At 35.2% G+C, this 20,097-nt stretch overlaps 1 protein-coding gene across 2 annotated transcripts; it reads right to left on the bottom strand.

Annotated features, from left to right (window-relative positions):
* Nucleotides 1–15,104: 15,104 nt before the first annotated feature.
* Nucleotides 15,105–18,779, bottom strand: LOC138891684 (ethylene-response factor C3-like). 2 transcript variants are annotated; one of them, XM_070175415.1, is made up of 2 exons: nt 17,553–18,779; nt 15,105–15,919 (listed from the first exon to the last, which is right to left on the bottom strand). In XM_070175415.1, exon 1 carries the CDS (start codon nt 18,163–18,165, stop codon nt 17,572–17,574), a length of 594 nt encoding a protein of 197 aa, XP_070031516.1. In that variant the 5' UTR covers nt 18,166–18,779; the 3' UTR covers nt 15,105–15,919; nt 17,553–17,571. The 2 variants fall into 2 exon arrangements, with proteins under 2 accessions (XP_070031516.1, XP_070031515.1); XM_070175414.1 differs by having other exon boundaries at nt 15,105–15,951.
* Between the last annotated feature and the right edge of the window lie 1,318 nt (nt 18,780–20,097).

Raw genomic sequence — 20,097 nt, forward strand, 5'->3', positions numbered from 1 at the left:
ACCCCTATCTTGGGTTACCCCTATCTTGGGCGGGCAGAGAGACTATTTCCGATACGCGCTCAGCTAAAGAAACAATTGCTAGAAAACAAGAACCAAATAAAAAGAATGGTAAATTAAACCATGAACAAGGAGAAGTACAAGATTTACTTACAGATGTGAAAATAGTAGACTAATTTGAACTAGAGGAATACTCAGATAAGAGTTCATCTAATAGATCAGGACCTAAATCTTCAAATATGAACACATTCTCTTCTTCTTTAATAATATTCACTTGCTTCTTTCTTGAACTACTACTTCTCTTCTTGTGTTTCTCTTTTAGGGCTGCAGCTGGTGATAACAATCCCTCTTTTAGGTTATTACATTCCATTTTTTGTAGCGATTCTCGTACTTTTTCCACTGAGAAATTCAAACAAGTTGAAGGACCTCTCATGCAAAACGCAGCTTGATCATAAGTCATAGCAGCTTCTTCAGCAGTATCAAAAGTTCCAAGCCAAACCCTTCTTCCATTACTTGTTGAATCCCTAATTTCAGCTGCAAATTTTCCCCATGGCCGTTTTCGGACGCCTATATAGTGTTTTTCTTCCTTAGAAATGGAATCATTAGTTTCTAATGATAATGATTCAACTTCAACTTTGATTGAGATTAGTGTCTCATGATCTTGGATCTTCAAATCCATCTAAAGTGGAGATTTATGTTGTCCTTTTGATATGTATAAATATAATGTAGATACTTTAGTATATAAAGTAGGACTAATGAGTGGAACAGCTATACATATATACTATATGTTTTTAGTGATTGCCCTTAATGGGAATTAAACTCTTGTAACTTAAGGAAGAAATCAAGAGAAATAGGAGGGATATTATCGGGCAAGTTTAAGTTCCATTTAATAATGTTGTAAAAGTATATATATTTAGGTCATTTATTAGTAAATATAGGTATATTTCTTGATAAATATTAATTAATAAATATACTAAAATTTGCATAGTATAAAAAGTTTTTTATATTGTTATTGTATATAATTAAATTCTTATTGGACTAAAGAAGATGACAAATGGGAAATGATCCTTTGACAAGTTGGAATGCTGAGGCATGAGTATTAGATTTTAGGAGCTTTTTTAGGGTTTTGTCCATTAATGATATTAGGAAGATTAAATTTACAACCGATCCACTAGCTTTAATTGCTAATATTGAGCTGGATTAGGCTCATTAAGAGTTGTTAAATATTGAATTAGAGTCAGGATAATTGATTAACCTGATCTAGTCCTCCCCCACCACCACTACCTGCTCCCCTCCCCCCTACCCCTAAAAGAATAAAGAAAAAAAAGGGACAGGAAATACTAATAATGGAGCATATTTTAGAGTCTATGAAATTTTCTCTTTCTAATTCATAGAAAAAGAGCACTCCAATCGCCATTTCAATGACTCATGGGGTTTCCCTCAGCTCAGTCGGCTTTTCAGCTCAGTCGGCTTTTCAGCTATTGCGCGCTAGTTTGTAGTCTAGTAGGGGGCCACTTCCTGTCAATCCAAAATTATAAAAAAAATAAATTAGATCTAATCTCGTCAAGTGAGCTTTACACTTTTGAAAGCGTACATTTTAACATAATCATAATTTTATTTGAATAAAGCTTTATAAAGTATCTTTAACTACTATAGGTTAAAATTTTAATATAGGGACTTTTTTAATTAATAAAAAAGCTCCTTTAGTACTCCCCGGACTAAGTTATGGCCTAAATCTTACATCACTTACGTCTTATTTCCTAATCCTAGCCTTAATTGGCACTTCACAAAACGTAATTGGCAAAACGTAAAACGATCAAAACCTAGATTAAAGTGGCCCAAATATATATATAAGGCGGATCTAAAATGTAACTTATAGGTTTATATGACCCACTAGCTTATTGTTCAAATCATGTATATAAATATAAGAAGATCCACTAAATATCTAGCAATACTTGAATGTGAACCAACTAATATAGTATAATTAACTAAGAATAATCTAAATAGCAACTCACTCAATTATTCAAATTAAAAATAATCGACAAATATATAATATATATATATAATTTATATATAATATATGTATAACCATGTATAATTTATGTATACTGATTAAAAAATATAAATAATAAAATCGAACGACTATTTATATAAAGATCCCATTATTAACGGAGAAATTGTTATAGAAACTCATTAACTGAAATGTTTGTATTTGAGATTAAAAAATAAAAGGTGCATAAAATATTTGTCTTTTGGGTGGGGTAGAGCTGACGGTGCTATAGTGTGATTATTGCTTGGGCTCTTTGGAAAAGGTCATTCGAAAATGATTACATGATGTCCTGTTGTGGGAGTCGAAAACGTAATATTTGAAATTTACAATATCTTTCAATATGTGAAATAATTAGATAGAAGTTGTAGTCTATTTTATATACAGTTTTATCTCTATTAGAGATATGGTAGATAGATAAAGTCTTTTTACCCTTAATTATAGTTTTTAGGTTTGAGTCGGAAAAATAAAATAAAAATTGTTGAAAGTGTTTCCCAAGGGTCTTATGCAGCCTGAATTTAAATTAATCGGACTATTGAGTTTCAGATGTTGTTCGATCAAAAGAAATATTTTTCTTCTCAAATTTATACAACATTTTACAAAATTGATCAAACTAACTTTTTAAAGAATTAGGAAGTAATTTTCAACTTTTATGTTGTAGAATTCCTCGGACAATCTAATGTTTGGAACTGTCTCATCATAATCTTATATTGCAATTTCTATAAGTCAATTTAAACCTTTACAAGAGGAGTCCGGAACTAAAATAATGCATTTTTGGACTCAAGACACAAAAATGGGTGGAAAAAAAAGTTAGTGACCAAAATACATATGGCGCCCTTTTAAAGGGCGTTATATTTGGTATAACGCCATTTATTAAGGCGCTATACATATTTTGTGGGCCCACCAATATTTATTCTGCGCTTAACTGGCATAACAATAATTCAAATGGGTATAGCGCCCTTATTTAAGGCGCTATACCTCAAAAAATTCGACCCCCCGGATTGGGCATTGCCTTATTTAAAGACGTTAAGGATTTTGTAAAAATCCATTCAGAAAATTCTCAAGTCTTGTTAAATTTTTCTTCGTTAAGTTGTTTTGCATTTTTGTCATAATGTCTGAAGAGCGAAGAATTAGGGTTTCATTATATTGGGGGGGGGGGGAGGGGGTTGAGGTTATGGTGGCAAATAACTCAGTAAGCTATAGTTTATCTCCACAGTGTCATGTTAAGTTGCCACTTACAATGGAGTATGATAGATTGGTATCGTTGTTATGTAAAAAAATGAGTGAGCAAACGTTCGGTGAACCTTAAAGTAACCGGAAGATATCCATATTCTGTCACTCCGCAAGGGGTTGGCTTGTTATGCTGAGTTTAACATCGAGGATGATGAAACTCTGAGTGAGTTTTTGAGGACTCCGGATGAATACCGGGAATTTCTTTTGATAAAAATATTGAAAATGTATGTCAAGGCTGAAGACGTTCGCAATAATGAGGTTGCGCAAAGCAGAGATATCCCTCAGTCATCGGGTGGTTATTTTGGAGCAGTTTTAGCCGAACATGTTCCGACTGAAAGAGATTTGCCTGATCTAAACTTATCTCCACGGGCGAATGAGGAGCGAGGAAATAATTTCTCTCATACTTTACATGATCCACAAGACGAGTGGTAAACTTCAATTTTTCTTTGTGTTACGATGTTTATTTTTGTTGTATTGAATTTGTATTAACACTCATATATTTCACAGGGGGTACCGGCCAGCTATGAATTTTATAAGTTATGAACCAATACCCAGTTGGAATATGCGTAGTTCTGGTGTGTTGGATCATGGTGGTCTATCCCGGAGTCATCACCAACATGATGATATCCATCATGGGATGTAAACACATTACGATTTGTAAGTGAAGTGATAAAGCTATATGTAAAGTATTTATCAATTTTAGTAACTCATTATTTTGTTGGTTGTGCAGTGAAAACGAGCAACTTAAACGTCATGTCCTGACTCAATAGCCCGAAGACGACATATTTAATCAGGATCTGGCAGATGCACAGGGTCAGGAAGAGAACAGTGATTATGACAACAATGTCGATAAGTACAGAGATGACACACCATTCCCTGATGAGGGTGATGATGAGGAGAAAGAGAATGTTGGACCTGATTTGACGAAGGAGCATGCTTCATCCCCGTTAGACCAAGAGTGTACGAGTCCCACGTGCCGTTTCATTCAAGGGATATTCCCTACCTTGATCATTTGCCAAGTATGTCGGATGTGGATGCCCTCACAAGGGATAGTGACGAAATTCGGACAACAATGTGGGATGAGTCTGGACCAACGAGTGCTGTCAAAGGGCATGCTTTTTCCTGATAAAGCGCGCCTAAGCATGGCAGTAAAAATGTACAGCGTAAAAAAGTGTCGTGAGATGACGGTATGTGAGTCAACTCCATATGTATACAATATTGTTTGTCGTAGATGGTTTACGGATTGTAATTGGATGTTGCGTGCGAAGAAGAAGAAAATAAATATGTGGGTTGTGGGTAAATACATTGGCACCGACAATTGTGAAATGGACACATTCAGTGGAAATCACTTTAACTTGGATATTGACTTGATTTATCTTGTCTTGATTCTACACATTGAAGCGTCCATAAGGTACAAGATTAAATAGTATATTATATCTGTCCACCAGGAATATGGGTGCACCATTACCAAAAGAAAGGCATTTCTCGGGCGCAAACGTGCCTTTGAAATTGTTTATGGCAACTTGGATAAGTCATTTGCATCTTTACCCAGGTACATGACCACATTGCAACACTTTAACCCCGGGACTGTTGTTGAATGGAATCTTCAGCAGAGTCCGGGAATACCAGAATATATATTCAGATACGTATTCTGGGCATTTAAACCAGCAATTGATGGTTTTGTGCATTGACGGCCGGTAATATCCATAGACGACAATCATGTCTATGGAAAGTATGATATTAAGTTGTTGATCGCCGTTGCAGTAGATGCTAATTGAAGTATATTTTCCTTAGCTTTTGCTATTTGTGCCAATGAAAGCCAAGAGACGTAGACACTATTTTTGAACCACTTGAAAGAGCACGTTATCAAACAACGTTCAGGTATTTGTCTAATATCTGATCGGCATGGTGATATTTTAAGTTCTGTACAGAATTTGCGTGCATGGCAGGGATCATATGCCTACCACCATTACTGTGTGAGGCACCTGAAGGCCAATTTCCAGAAGGCATATCCCAACAATAATTTGCATGATTTAATGTGGATGGCTACAACAGATCACAAAGAGTGTAAATTCAAGAAGCGCATGGAATCTATCAGGCAGGAAGACGAGGGAGCCTATCGTTGGTTGATGCGATATGAGCTTGACAAGTGGACTTTGCATGCAGATGGTGGCAGAAGATGGGGAATTTTGACTACAAATGTGTTAGAGTCTTTCAACGAGTTATTGAAATCTGCACGAGGATTGCCTGTCACTGCCATGGTGCGGATGTCATTCAAGCTGATAGCAGAGAGCTTTATTGAAAGGGCTACAGATGCATCGTCATTGATGGAAAGAGGTGTTGAATTTATGCCAATACCAATAAAAAGATTTGAGAAATACAGGAAGCGAGCACATTGGCATTCATTTTTGTAGTATTGTAACGAGCGAAATATTTTTGAAGTTCGCACCGCTATCCATCACAACCGGGGGAATAATACACACACCGTAAATGAATCCAGAAGATTATGCTCTTGTGGGAAATGGTCCATCTACCACATGTCGTGCTCACATGCCATCAAGTGCTTTTAACATACAGGTTTAGGGCCAACCAACTACGTTGATAAAGAATATAGTGTTGTTGCATACTTAAACACTTATAGTGGGCAGTTGCAGCCAGTGGGTGCTGAGCATTATTGACCGCCGGAACCATTTAAAATGGTGTGTAACAAGGAGTTTTTGCGTCAGCGGCAAGTGCAAAAATGAACGCATATATGGAACCAAATGGATGTTGGTGATATTGTTTATGCGCGCAAATGTGGCATATGCTCGCAAACAGGATACGACCGTCGTAAATGTCCGTCAACTGGTTTGGGTGGCAGTGGTAATCCAGCTCCTAATGGAAGTTCATCTAATGTGCCCAACTATCAAGGATACACATAGTATTTTATTTCCGTAATGTGGTTGTAATAAATGTATGTACTTGTTTATCTTGCAGAATGTATGAAATAAAATTATGTTTCCATTGCTGTTAAATCTTATTGATATTTAACATTAATACTTCAGTACAACAATCTATTTTTTTTTAAAAATAATTATCTTGTCGACCTGAAAAAGCTGCTCGCCTGCAAAAGCTATCTTCTGGAAAAGTTGTATTGTACTCGAAAGAATCTTTAACACGCGAAGCATAACGCGGTTAAATACTACGTTATGTGTGTTGTCTTGTCGACCTAAAAAGTTGCTCTCCTGCAAAAGCTATCTTCTGAAAAAGATGTATTGTACTCGAAAGAATCTTTAACACGTGAAGCATAACGCGGTTAAATAATACGTTATGTGTGTTGTCTTGTCGACCTGAAAAGATGCTCGCCTGTAAAAGCTATCTTCTAGAAAAGCTGTATTGTACTCGAAAGAATCTTTAACACGCGAAGTATAGCGCGGTGAAATACTACGTTATGTGGGTTGTCTTGCCTATAAATAACTAGCGCATTTTAGTCATTATCTGCGCTTAACCAAAACAAATAGCAAAACTTTCCATATATTTTTTATTTTTCTTGCATTAACAAATGTCTGAATGCAATGACCAACCAAGGTGCTATTTGTGGCAAACGTGTGATTATGAAGGCATGTTGGTCCGATGGTAATGTTGGGCGCAGATACTGGATGTGTCTATACAAGTTTGAACGCAAGGACGGACATCATTGTATGTTTGAGGAATGGTATGATGAACCCATTAACCAGGAATACTATAAATCATGTTTGCAGTATGTTTAGAATATGAACAGTGAATACCAACGCCAGATCTCTGAAATGTAACGAGAAATTGCGGCATTGTAGGAGAAATTAAAAGAGGCGGAAGAATAAAAAAATAAAATAAAAGAGAAATTTAAGTGGTTGGAGCAGATAATAATAGGCGGTAGTGACTAAACAAACACATGTATGTGTTGAGTGTAGTATTTTATCTTTATGTTTTTCGTGTCATGTATTTTCATTAGTTGTACTGAATTTAAATTATGTTAAATTGCTATGTTTGTGTTTGTGTTATAGTATTAAAATAACGAAGAACTGGAGAAATAAAAATATAATGCGCATATAATGTAAACAATAAAAATTGATGCAATTATTTACTGAATGTCATATATACATAAAATACAAAAATATCAATGCATCTCACAACATGTATGCTTTAATGCAGCCGTTGGCCTGAGGCGCATCCTATCCCGCCCGGCTACGCTATTAGGATCATCCTTATCGCGTCACCTCTTTATCGGAGGATGCGCTGCAGCATGATCAACAGCAGGGCTGGCAGGCTTAGTATATGAAAATATATATTTGTAATGTACGTGTTAAGTCACAAAAATTTAAATTGTCTTACCATGGTCTCGCCGGGCTCCTGAATATAATCATTCGGCGCAGCCAGGTCAGTATCGCACAAAGTGGCCTCCGTAACGGGCGAGGATGAAGCCTTAATTAAAAAAAACATAAAGATATTTATGTCTAATCAATGAGATAAAAACAAATTTAAATGTAATAGTAATACAAACATACCTGCGCCTGTGAAAGATCCCCAGCATCCATCGATGATGAGCCATAACTCAACCGGCGCCCACTATCCACATCTCATATCGGCCGATCATCAGCAACAGTCGATGGGCCTGGAAGATCAGGAAAATACTGATCCCAATCCTCTGGCGTAATGCCAGTGCCCGTGATCAACAATGGAGATGGCAGGGTCACCTGCGAAGTCCTTGGAGTGAGCTGAAGCTGAAGGCTGAATGACGACATGCTACTGTGACAGTGGTCTGGCTCATGGAGGTCACCCGGCTGATCAACTCCAACATCCTCAACAGGTGCCTCAACGCACCCTCGCTAGGGTCCACCTCCTCGCCGACCCCCGCGACCTCGTGGGACACCCCTACCTCGTGGGGCACGCCTGCCATGTCGACCACGTTTCGGCCCTACTGGTGGCCCACGATGGTACTGCTCCGGCACCACATACTCAGCCTCGTATCCTAATTGCTCATTATCTCGGGCTCGCCTCAATGTCCGGGAAGCCAGATCGGTAACCTGCCGGCCATACTCGTGCAAAGCGGCTGCTCCTTCGCCGGTATGCTGTTGCATCTGCAGTCCCAACTGGTGGAACAGATGTAGGCCAATAGACTGCACAACATGTTAAATATAAATTATTGAATGGTAGGTTAACATTATAAGTAAGTATATCAAATAACATACCATTGCCTCATGCCTCCCGGCGTATGGAACGTACCGACCACGAGCGCGATAAATGGGATTCCCGATGAAAAGTCGGGTAACGCTGCGGTACCAGCCCATATAATCATGCTCAGTCTCCATCCGGTCATGTGGATAGGGGCGGAATCAAGTCATGTCGCTGGTCCCAAGTATCAATATGCGCCTCTAGCCATGCCATATATCTCTGGTCCACCCTGGAACGATAATCCCGCTGGTAATGTGTGATATGCCAGGCGGGCGATGGCGGTACAAGCTGGGGGCGGCCAAACTGGTGAAGTACTTGCTCGGTGGCATGATGCTCCACAATATCAAGGCACATCAACGGGACGGAAGAGCTCCACATAATTCGGCCGGCCGAGAAATAATCGGGCAAACCAGCTATTAGCTCGTCGCTGCATGGCCTCCAAATGAACTATTAAGTAACAACAGAAAACGTGAGTATACGCAACACATATGAAGCCATGTCAAGTAAACTTAGGTATACATTTACCTGTGCGCCCTCCAGCAAATCCAACAAATCCCTGCACAAGGGGAGATTATGTCGAGCCTCGTACTCTCGTTCATATCCCTGCCTATCAACCCACCTCCTAGTTAGAGGGAGAAACAGAGGTGGTGCACCCAAAGCTAATGGTGGTAGAGGTGGCTGCAACTGCATGAACCGCTCCCAGGCCCAAACCTAACATACAAAGTGGACGTAAAATTTAAGGTATATTTTTACTGGGTATGTTATAATGAATAGAGTATTCAAATATATTTTCACTTGTAGCAGCGGCAAAAATCCAGCAACGTCACGCTGGGTGCCCATGCTCACCCGACACAACTGCCTGTACAAGTAGCCGAGAACAGCAGCACCCCAGCTGTACTGGGGTAAAACATCTAGCCGCTCAAGATGATGAAGAAATCTCAAGCTGACTAGGTTCTCCGAAGTGTTCGGGAACAAAACCCCTCCAAACATAAAGAGTAACAGCAACCTCGTGTACCGATGAATATGAAACTCCGGTGTATTGTCTGTGATGCTAGGGTGCAATGCCTCCAAATGTTGTCAGACAGTCGTCAACTGCAGACGACTGGCCCCAACCAGTGTAGTCTCCTCTGGTGGCTGTAAATCGGTGAGTCGCTGCATCATGTCCAGGTACTGCAAACCTGTCTGCTCTCTCATGACATGCGGCAGAGCAATAGAGTGTCCATCAACGGGCAGCCCATACATGACCTCCACGTCCTGCAGCGTGATGGTGGCCTCGCCAATGGGCAAATGAAATGTGTGCGTCTCTCGTCGCCACCGCTCTATCAGGGCCGTGATCAACGACTAATCGAGCTGCAGCCGGCCGATCTCCACAATCCTATAAAAAATCGTATCCTGGAGAGGGTGATCCCTGCGAAAGCTCCACATGTCGTCTACTCTCCTGGCGCAGAACGTCTGGGCCAGTAACTGTCCCTCCCATATGTAGGATGACCTATGATCGCCCTGTAACAACATTAGCTCCAGGCTAGCAGGTCCGGAATGCAAAGGCGGAACCTCCATGTCGTCTATTGTAAATTAAACAAGATTAATTACATTATTTTACTTTAATATTTTAGTTTATTATTTTACATGTTAGTTTTATTATTTTATATGTTAGTTTGTAAATTAAATAATTAATTTTTATAATTATACAATATTTAATTATTAAATATTTACATATGGGTTCCGAGCTCGATATTTGAGGCCCAGTAGCACCAAGATATCCTAAATTCTTGTGTTCATGATTAGAAATTTTTCTCGGTTTATGACTCAACATGTATGTTATTTTAAATGTTAGTTTATTATATATATGTTAGTTTTATTATTATATATTTTTGTTTATGACTCACTTATTTTTGACTATAATAAAATTAAATAATTAATTTTTATTATTATACAAGATTTAATTATTAAATATTCACATATGGGTTTCAGACTCGATATTTGAGGCCCAGTAGCACCAAGGTATCCGAAAAATATTGTTGTTTTCTTACGATCGTTGACTAGAATTGGACATAGTTTGTGTTTGAACTATCAGCTTTTTTGACGTATTTTTGGGTATAATAGATACTTAAATGATTAATTTCAATAACTACAAGGATACTATGCTAAATGGCACTACATTTTACTACGTTAAAAGGGCACTACATTACAAATATAAGCACTACATTAGGCCACAAGATAACACTAGAGGGACTAAAGTAATAATTTATCTATTTTACTAGTCTTTAAGCAAATAAATAATTTAAACCGGATAAAAATAACAAATAAATTTAATCACAAAATATTCACAAAAATACATATGCCACAGTAAAAAGTAACTAATTAACATTTTTTTAACAACTACTAATAATTTCTCTATTTTTACTAATTTTTTTAGTACACTAATATCATAGACCGGATAAAAATAACAAATTAGTTAAATCGCAAAACAATCACAAAATAATATAGAACACATTAAAAACAACTAATATGTATTTTTTATACGAGTTTTAACAAAAAATAAGTCAGAATACCTCGATTTAAGGTTTTTGGAAAGTTAAAGATTTGGCGATTTGGAGCCGAAACGAGCAACCCATAACGAGATAATGCCTTAGCTAGGATGTGGGACCGGAAATATTTACTTTTTGTGAGACGAGTGGGCTCCACTTGAGCTCTTTTGGTCGTTAATGGGGGGGACCACTCTTTCTTTAATTTTTTTTTGGGGGGGGGGGGGGAGGTTTGTTTGGTGGGGGGAAGGGAAAGGGACTGGTTTAATATGTAGGTATAGCGCCGTTTATTAAAGTATAGCGTCTTAATAAACAGCGTTATACCTGCCCGTCTTTTCAAATCCAAATATAACGTCCTTTTAAAGGGCGCTATGCCTTCACGGGCAAACGGCCGTTAATGTGTAACGCCCTTTAAAAGGGCACTATATTTATTTTGTTCAGTAACTTTTTTTCCACATATTTTTGTGTTTTTGAGTTTAAATATGCATATTTTGGTTCCCGGACTCTTTACGAGAGTTGACACTTTTCCTACTCATTCCTTAAGAGCAAAGTAAAGTATATACAATTAAAACCATGACCGCCACAGAAAGTATTTAAATCTTTATTGTCTCCCATCGTACGGTTTGTTCATATGTTATTCAAAAGTCTCTGGTTTAACCCTATATATGGGGCACGTACATTTTCACCCTTGTCCTGGTTCTGTTTAATATTATGAACAGAAAAGTATATTATTGGTACTACAAAATGTTATAGTTGAAACAGATAATTTAATTAAATGCAATGAAAAGGATATTTAATATATATTTATTGTCTTATTGTCCATTCAAGGAATCTACATGAAAATTGATGATTCAAGTGCCCTCTTTTCTGTCTTTCCTTTCCCATTTTTGCTGATTCCATTTTGAGTTTTAAATATTATGTACGGATGATATAAAAATTATTTGTACAATCACATCAACGTCCTAAAAGATAATTATAAAATTTAGAGTAGCATCATTTGATAATTTAAAATAAATGATAATTAAAGTACACATATAATGAAAAAGGTTCGGTATACTATCAGAATTTATAACTTAAATTCAGTATTTTAAAAGGCTTTTTGGGACACACGGAATTGTCAAAATGTCCTGACACTCACGTGTGAGACTTAGGTCTGTGAGACTTAGGTCTATGAGACTTACCCCCATCTCTCGAGACTTATGTCTCGCACACGTTAGGTAAAATGTGTCGCCTCACTGGAGGTGGATTTAGGATTTTTATAATATAGGTGTACTACTAAATAAAGGAGAAAAAAGAAAGTATTAAGTTGGAATTGATCCATGTTCCTCTAGATAAATAAATTATCATTCAATCAAGTGCACCATTTAATCTCTTAGAAGTGTGTGTGCCATCAAATAATAGTAGATCAATTCTAAAAAATACGTACATAAAATACTTAATTTATCAAAAAAATTATGGGTTCACAGGTGTGTCCTGTATATTGAAATATAAATCCGTCCATGCGCCTCACGCCCTGGCCTTTTAAAATAGTGCTTAAATCTTTTCATTTTAATACGAAAATTGTGAGGCAACAACTTTGGACCTCACGTCAGGAAGATTTGTCTTTTTCCGTCGGCGCATACCCCACAAGCACTTATTTCCTAAAAATAAACACATATTAAAGGACAACAAACACTACTGAAACCCTAAAAATAGTTCTTGACTTTTTAAGTTTTTTTCTTTTATTAATTTTATTTAAAGTTAGTTATAAACTGAGCACCTAGCTCAACGCTCTCGTATTTTATTCAACTTATACATTGTCTCCTTTTGTTTTTAAAACTAAAGCTGATATTATATATAACCCAAAAATAATATATTACAGTGGAGCTAGAACTCCCTGTCTACAACGAATGGAACACACTCGATTCGTCCCAGTAGTAGGATTTCAAGTAAGCTTTCAAAAATCTAACTACAATGTATTTCAAAAATACATTATCTCCTGCAAAATAACTCCAGAAATCTAACTTGTATCCTATTTGGTCTTATTCCTTTTGGCCAAAAGTGCTTTTTTCGAAAGCTAAAGTGTTTGGCCAAATTTTTAGGAAAAAAAAATACTTTTGAATAGAAGCAGCAGTATTTGAAAGCAGAAAAAAATAACTTTTCCTTTAAAATACTTTTATGAAAAGTACTATTGAAAAAATATACATATTTAAAAATACTTTTTAAGAGTTTGGCCAAATACTATATAATCTATTCTACAGTATACAGATTCTTTCTGTTTCTCTAAAACCAAGAAATCAGACAGACTAGTAGCTTGTTTGACCAAGTTTCTCTAAAGCAAAAAAAAAAAAGTGTTTTTTTCAAAGTCAAATTGTTTGGGCAAGCTTTTAGAAAAAAAAAAAAAAGTGTTTTTGAACAGAATCGAAAAAAAGTAATTTCTCTCCAAAACACTTTTTGAGAAATATACACTTAGAAATAGTTTTAAAAGCTTGGCCAAATACTAATTACTGCTCAGAAGTGCTTTTCAAATTAATTAGCCAAATACAATCTAATTCTTACCAAAAGTACTTTTGAGAAAAATATTTTTGAGAAAAAATATTTTTCAAATTAAGCTAATTTTTGCAGCTTGGCCAAAAAATTATGAGTAGACTAGTTTTTTTTTTTCCAACCAATATATAAGTTGAGGAATCAGCATATTAACCTCCTTTCTTTTTGGAATATTTTTGTCATCTGATATTTCGAATCAGTAAATAAATAGTTAATGAAATCTGATCAGCAACTTTTTTAATAAAGCGTGCGACATATATCACTATTGAATATTTGAATTTCACCCCTAGTTTGTCTTTTACTGTCGGCTCGAGGAGTTTTTAAATCTTCGAATTTAGTTCCATACATAAAATAGAAAGCACATTAACTTATTCATCTGTGTTATTCCAGGCTTTTTTAGTAAGTCGAGTTTTCTTTTTATCCTTTTCTTTCTTCTACTTTTGCTATTAATTCGGAGCTTAGAAAAGTACATATTCGTTTGTGAGGCATGCACAAGACTTACTAATAGAAATATTGATACTTGTATGTCGTGCAAAGCATCCCGTATTCATGCAGGGTGAAGGTAGGGGCGGAAGGGTGTTCATCCGAATCTCTTTCGCCGAAAAATTATATTATATATAAGACAAAATCTAATATTTACCTCTATATATTATGTTTTAAATTCCCTTGACATAACCCAAAAGCATAACTTAGTGGTAAGAGTTCAAATCCTTTGTAAGGTCATTGATACTATTCCCTCTAACTACAACCTTCTTAACTTTTTTCTTTTTTTGAATCCCCTAAGCGGAAATTCTGCCTCCGCTACTGGTCCAGAAAAGACTGCACCCTTAAAAGTGTAATATAAATAACCTACCATAATGCAAGAATTAGTGGTTGCTTTCACTTCTCGAAATATTATATATGAATATTATTCACTTAGCGTTGGTTTATGCAAAGTAGGGAAAATAAAGAGGGAAAAAATAGCCGTTGCAATAGATATTTTATCCCATTATCTGACGCAACAGATACAATCAGCGTTGCAATACATATCCTACTGCAACAGTTCTTACATAGTGCACCAAGATCGTTATGCAACGGTTATAACCGTTGCAATAGATAGTCTATTGCAACGGCTATATAACTGTTACGAAAAAATCGTTGCTTTAGGTCCAATTTCCAGCAGTGATATATATATATATATATATATATATATATATATATATATATATATATATATATATATATATATATATATATATAAACCAAATCATATAAGAAACAATATTTCATTTCCCTCAACTAGTATCTAGAGTGGACATTTATAGCGTGAGCAATATAAAATGCCAGGGACTGGCCCATCGTTGGATCAACCACGAATTGAGATGTATCTGACTTGATATTATGTTAAGAAAATTGACTTTCGGTCTAATTCAATTCCAACTTCTAGCATTAAAGGGTAACATTTTTTTCTCATTACTATCTTACTACAATGTCCCTTCAGGAATATCCGAAAAAATTAAAACGATACAGAGAATATTGCATGGCTCCTCCCTCTTGCGCAAGTTGACATGCACAAATGAAAAATGGTCTTTACTACAATAAATATGTAAGACAAAGGCACCAGAAGCAAGTCTATAAGTAGAATGCCAATAAATAAAACAACACCACACCCAATGTATTTTTATAAGTGGGATTTGAACGAGAAGCGTAGTATGTACGCAGACCTTATCCCTGCCTTGTGAAGGTAGAGAGGTTGTTTTCGAAATACCATCGGCTCAATAAAACAAAAATAGCCAAAAACACTACGGTAAGCAAAATAGTAACAACAACTATATATATATATATATATATATATATATATATATATATATATATATAAGAAAACGAAGCAAAGGAATATATACATGAAAAAAATAAAAATACAAGAGCTCAACAATTTGAGCTCAAACTAGAGATGTTGGATTTGATTTATATATCACTATCACATGGATAATCTTTAGAAATGAATCTTGAGTCTAACTTAGCTCCACAAGTTAGCTCAAGTATTGAGAATTATTCATGATTATAGGAAAGATTACAACCCATACACTTAACAGATATAGGATTCTAACAAATATATCATTATACTAGCAATGATCTGTGCCATTTTCTGCAGCTTGTAGTGATAAAGATGCAAAATGCTAAACCCCAATTCTACACCAGAAAGCCTAAATAGAGTTAGGTTCTTGAATCTTTAATTAATTCCACAGATAGTCAAACAAAGAGTTTCAGTCCCCATGTTACTGCTGTTGAAGTGTTTAGAGAGATCATACCTTTATTATCGAACACGCCGCCTCACGTGCTGGTCTGATTCTGTTTTTATTGGCCGTGAAAGTCTTTTTGTACAATGGATGACGGTGAGTTGAGACTTTGAACTCATTACCTATACCATGTTAAAATGTGCGATCGTCTCATCTAAAAAGTCAAATTGTTAGTGAGAGTATACTTTTCTTGTTGAACAACTACTTTTGAACATTTTAAGTAAGTTCTTGCAACTAACATATATGGAAATATTTTCTCCTAAATTCTAACAAATTATAAGTTCCAGTTCTCGGATCCCTCTCTTCTCAAGTGTTCATTTGATTTGGTATTAATTAAGAAAAGGAACATTAGGCCTAACTCAATCCCGAAACAAGTCTGTGTTGAGAATTACCCAAGATCGTACGTATAACGAGACAACAATCCATTGCCTCGACTAATATGAACCACTTAACACCCCGCACCCAAGGCTTGACATCATAACAACAAGACATGACCCCAACATTAGGCAAACAAAGAATAGAGATTAGTCTGACACTTATACCATATGAAGAAAATAAATCTTGAGCTTAACTCAACACAACAACTAGCTTTGAGATGAGAATTGCCAAGACCTTAGAATTAGACACAATCAACTGCACTCAACCAATATGAGACACTTAAACACTTGGTCGCCTAATACTTTGTTAGATACTATCATAGGCAGGCACACAAGCCAAGCTACGTATTTGACCGAACTCAATAGTTTTTGTTCAAACAGTGTATTTGGTATTTATAATTCATTAAATATGCACAAATATAGAATTTAGAGCCTAGTGATTAACACTTGAAGTTGTCGTTTTAAAATCCATAACCCATAAGATTGAAATCTTGGCTCCACATAAAGTAAAAATGTAGTGCCTGCATATGTAGAAGCTTTCAAGCAATTGACTCATGCAAGAGAACAATATGATAACCATATGGAGTGAGTAAGCTTCGCATATAAAAAAGAAAAGAACCACATAGATGTAACACTCAACTTGGAACTTTTCTATTTTCTTGTTGATTATAATTTATAAATAGACAATGGCACATCATCAGTGAAAAGAAAAGGAAGAATAATATTAATTGACTACTAAAGTGATACAATTCCTGTTTTTGAATCTTTATGATATCCCTAATTGTCAATTTATTCTATTCAAGAATCATACTTGGACAAGGGACCAAAAGAAACATCCAAATTAATCAAAATCTGATTTGCTAATTCTTAGATTAATGAGTAATATAATAATTAGTTTGATTGGATTGAAGCACTGTATAGAATGTGGGAACCTAAAGTCAAAAGAGATGATAATGACTTTACAATTTTTGAAGATCACAATCTTTTAGCTGAAAATCTGTGATATCGATTACGTCAATAATATCTGAATCTGAAAGTAAAACTTGTATGGAAAATGAAATGTATTCTTTTTATATAAAAAATACCAACAAATGTTGGTGGAAATAAAATCTGTATTTAAGTTTTTATTTCTGCACATATGAACAATGGAAAATATCACAAAAGAGAGATAAAGAACACCATTCACAAACTTGAATAACCTAGTCTAGGGTTCCAATAAGTTGGGATAGGATTTTGCTCATATTTTTTTGAAAGAGGGAAACAATAATTGAAATATAAAGCCCCCTTTTATTTGCATCCAATGGCAATAAAATCATAACTCGATTTAATTAAAAAAAAATGATAAAATAAAACCATGAACAAGGAGTAGATTACTTACAGATGGGGAAATTAGTAGATTAATAATTTGAACAAGAGGAGTTCTGAGATAAGAGTTCATCTAATAGATCAGGACCTAAGTCTTCAAATATCAACACATTCTCCTCTTCTTCTTCTTCTTTAATATTCACTTGCTTCTTTTTCCCTTCTTTTCTTGAAGTACTACTATTTCTTTTCTTGTTTTTCTCTTTTAGGGCTGCAGCTGGTGACATTAATCCATCTTTCAAGTAGCTGCATTCCATTTTTTGTAGCGATTCTCGTACTTTTTCCACTGGAAAATTCAGGCAAGTTTGGGCACCTCTCATAGAAAACGCAGCTTGGTCATAAGCCATAGCAGCTTCTTCAGCAGTATCAAAAGTTCCAAGCCAAACCCTAATTCCATTTCTTGTTGAATCCCTAATTTCAGCTGCAAATTTTCCCCACGGCCGTTTTCGAACACCTATATACTTCTGGGGATTTCTTGGATTGAAGTTAACTTCTTCCTCATTTGTTTCCCTTTCTTTGGAAGAATTAGTTTCTATTGATGATTCAGCTTCAACTTTAACTTTGACTTCCTCAGCAACAATATAAACATTTGAAGTTTGTTTCTGATATTGATTCTTCAAATGTTCCATCAGTGGTGGAGATTAAAGTTTGATATCTTTATTGTAGATATGTTAGTATAAAGTTCTGAATATGAGTGGGCCATGGATCGTTTGGTTGTGGTATTGGGCAATTAATCCTAGTAAAAATCCCTCATAATATAATACATTGTTTGGTTGGCTAAATAAGAAATGAATAATCTCTAATGTAGCACTTGGTTGGTGCGAAATATGATACTCCTTTCGCTTCATAATTAATAAGTGACATTTTGATATTTGACACATCATTTATAAAATAGTAACTCATAGAAAAAATAAGTATTTTGACGAAATTATCTTTAATTAATGAATTGGAGGGACATTATTGGGTTAAATAAGTGAACAAGTGGGGAATAATTATTTGACAGGTTGGAACCCTGTGGCATCTGTATTAGATTTAGGAGTTATATTTAGGTTTTGTCCAAAAGCGAGATTAGGACAAGGATTAATTAATTTTAGCCATTTTAATTGATTATCTTGTAGTCTGTCACCAAACTCTCCACCAATAGAAATATGTATTAGACCTTAAAGGGACAAAATTTCAATAGAAGTGTCCCTAATTGTATTATGATTAATTAGTAATATATATAAACCATAATATTTATTGGTAAATAGTAGACTAATAATAATACAGAATACAATGAAATCTCTCTATAACAATCATTCTCTATAATAGCACTTCACTATAACGAACAATTTTTTCATGTTATATTATAATATATGTTCTCTATAATAACATTTTAGTATAACAGCCAAAAAATATAGTGACAAATTATATAAATGTTTGACTGTTGCCATTACAATTAGTGGTGCTAACGTAGGGCACTGAGATTACACAAATGAGCCAAATTAGTAAATACTAGCTGAAATTGTTCGAGCAAAAGTAGTCCCTAATTTATCTGTAGTAAGTGCTGGCAAATTAAAGCAAACAAAGGAAAAATTGACTAAAAAATTAAAGCATTATATATACTTCCCTCGTTTGATCCTTCCTTTTTCTAATAAATCAGCAATTGTGTTCTGTTTTATGTTGAGATTAATGGTCTACAAATTGTTGAGATTAATCCTTCCTTTGGATAGTGACATAAGATTGTTCTGTTTCGGGATTGTAGTGAATAAAGAGTTTAAGTCGAAGAAAATAAATATTTACTTTAAATTTTTTTCAAAATTGATGAAGTTAACTTCTCGAATTTTTAAAAAAGATGTATTAAGCAGATAGCAATTTCTATCCTCTTGTAAAATTCTTTGGGAATTCTTATGGTTGAAACTATCTTGTCATAGTCGTTATTGTTTTAATTTGGACTCAACTAGTCTATCAAATGAAAGGGAGGTGATTAACAAGAGTTATAGTTATAATGACATCTTTAATCAAAGGTTTTGGGTTCAAATCTTTATATAAAATCACTTTTTTGGATGCTGATTTACCCCTAATGTAAAAGTCCCAATGCGAAAGAATTGAACCGAGTCCTAATATGAGTATTGAAACCAAAAAAATAAAAAAGACGAAGATGCCAATATGCCAAATGTCAGCTCTTCTCCCAACCATGTCCTTAAGCTGCTTTCCTTTTTCTTATCTTCTTTTTTTAAAATTATCCAATGAGTGTTAGTTGATAAAGAATAGCCCGGTTTACTAAACTTTTGTTATGCGGAAGGTTCGAAAAAGTGCCGCACCACAAGAGTTTTTGTTGATAATATGGATATTTATATATAGAGAGAATCTAGTAAAATGCTTTACCTTCTAGGAAACATGGTCCTTGACTCCTTGTAATGTCTTTTTCAAGAAACATAGAAACAAAAATAAGTGCTATAGAATACAACATTATGTTCTCAAAAGTCTTCATCTTCCATCCTTACTAGTTCTTTTAGTTTTTAGTTGATGTTCAGTATCCGTTTTAGGGCCTGATGCATACAGTGATGTCACAATTTAAA

Source organism: Nicotiana tomentosiformis, chromosome 5, assembly GCF_000390325.3.
Source record: "Nicotiana tomentosiformis chromosome 5, ASM39032v3, whole genome shotgun sequence".
In the NCBI taxonomy this organism is placed as follows: Eukaryota; Viridiplantae; Streptophyta; class Magnoliopsida; order Solanales; family Solanaceae; genus Nicotiana; species Nicotiana tomentosiformis.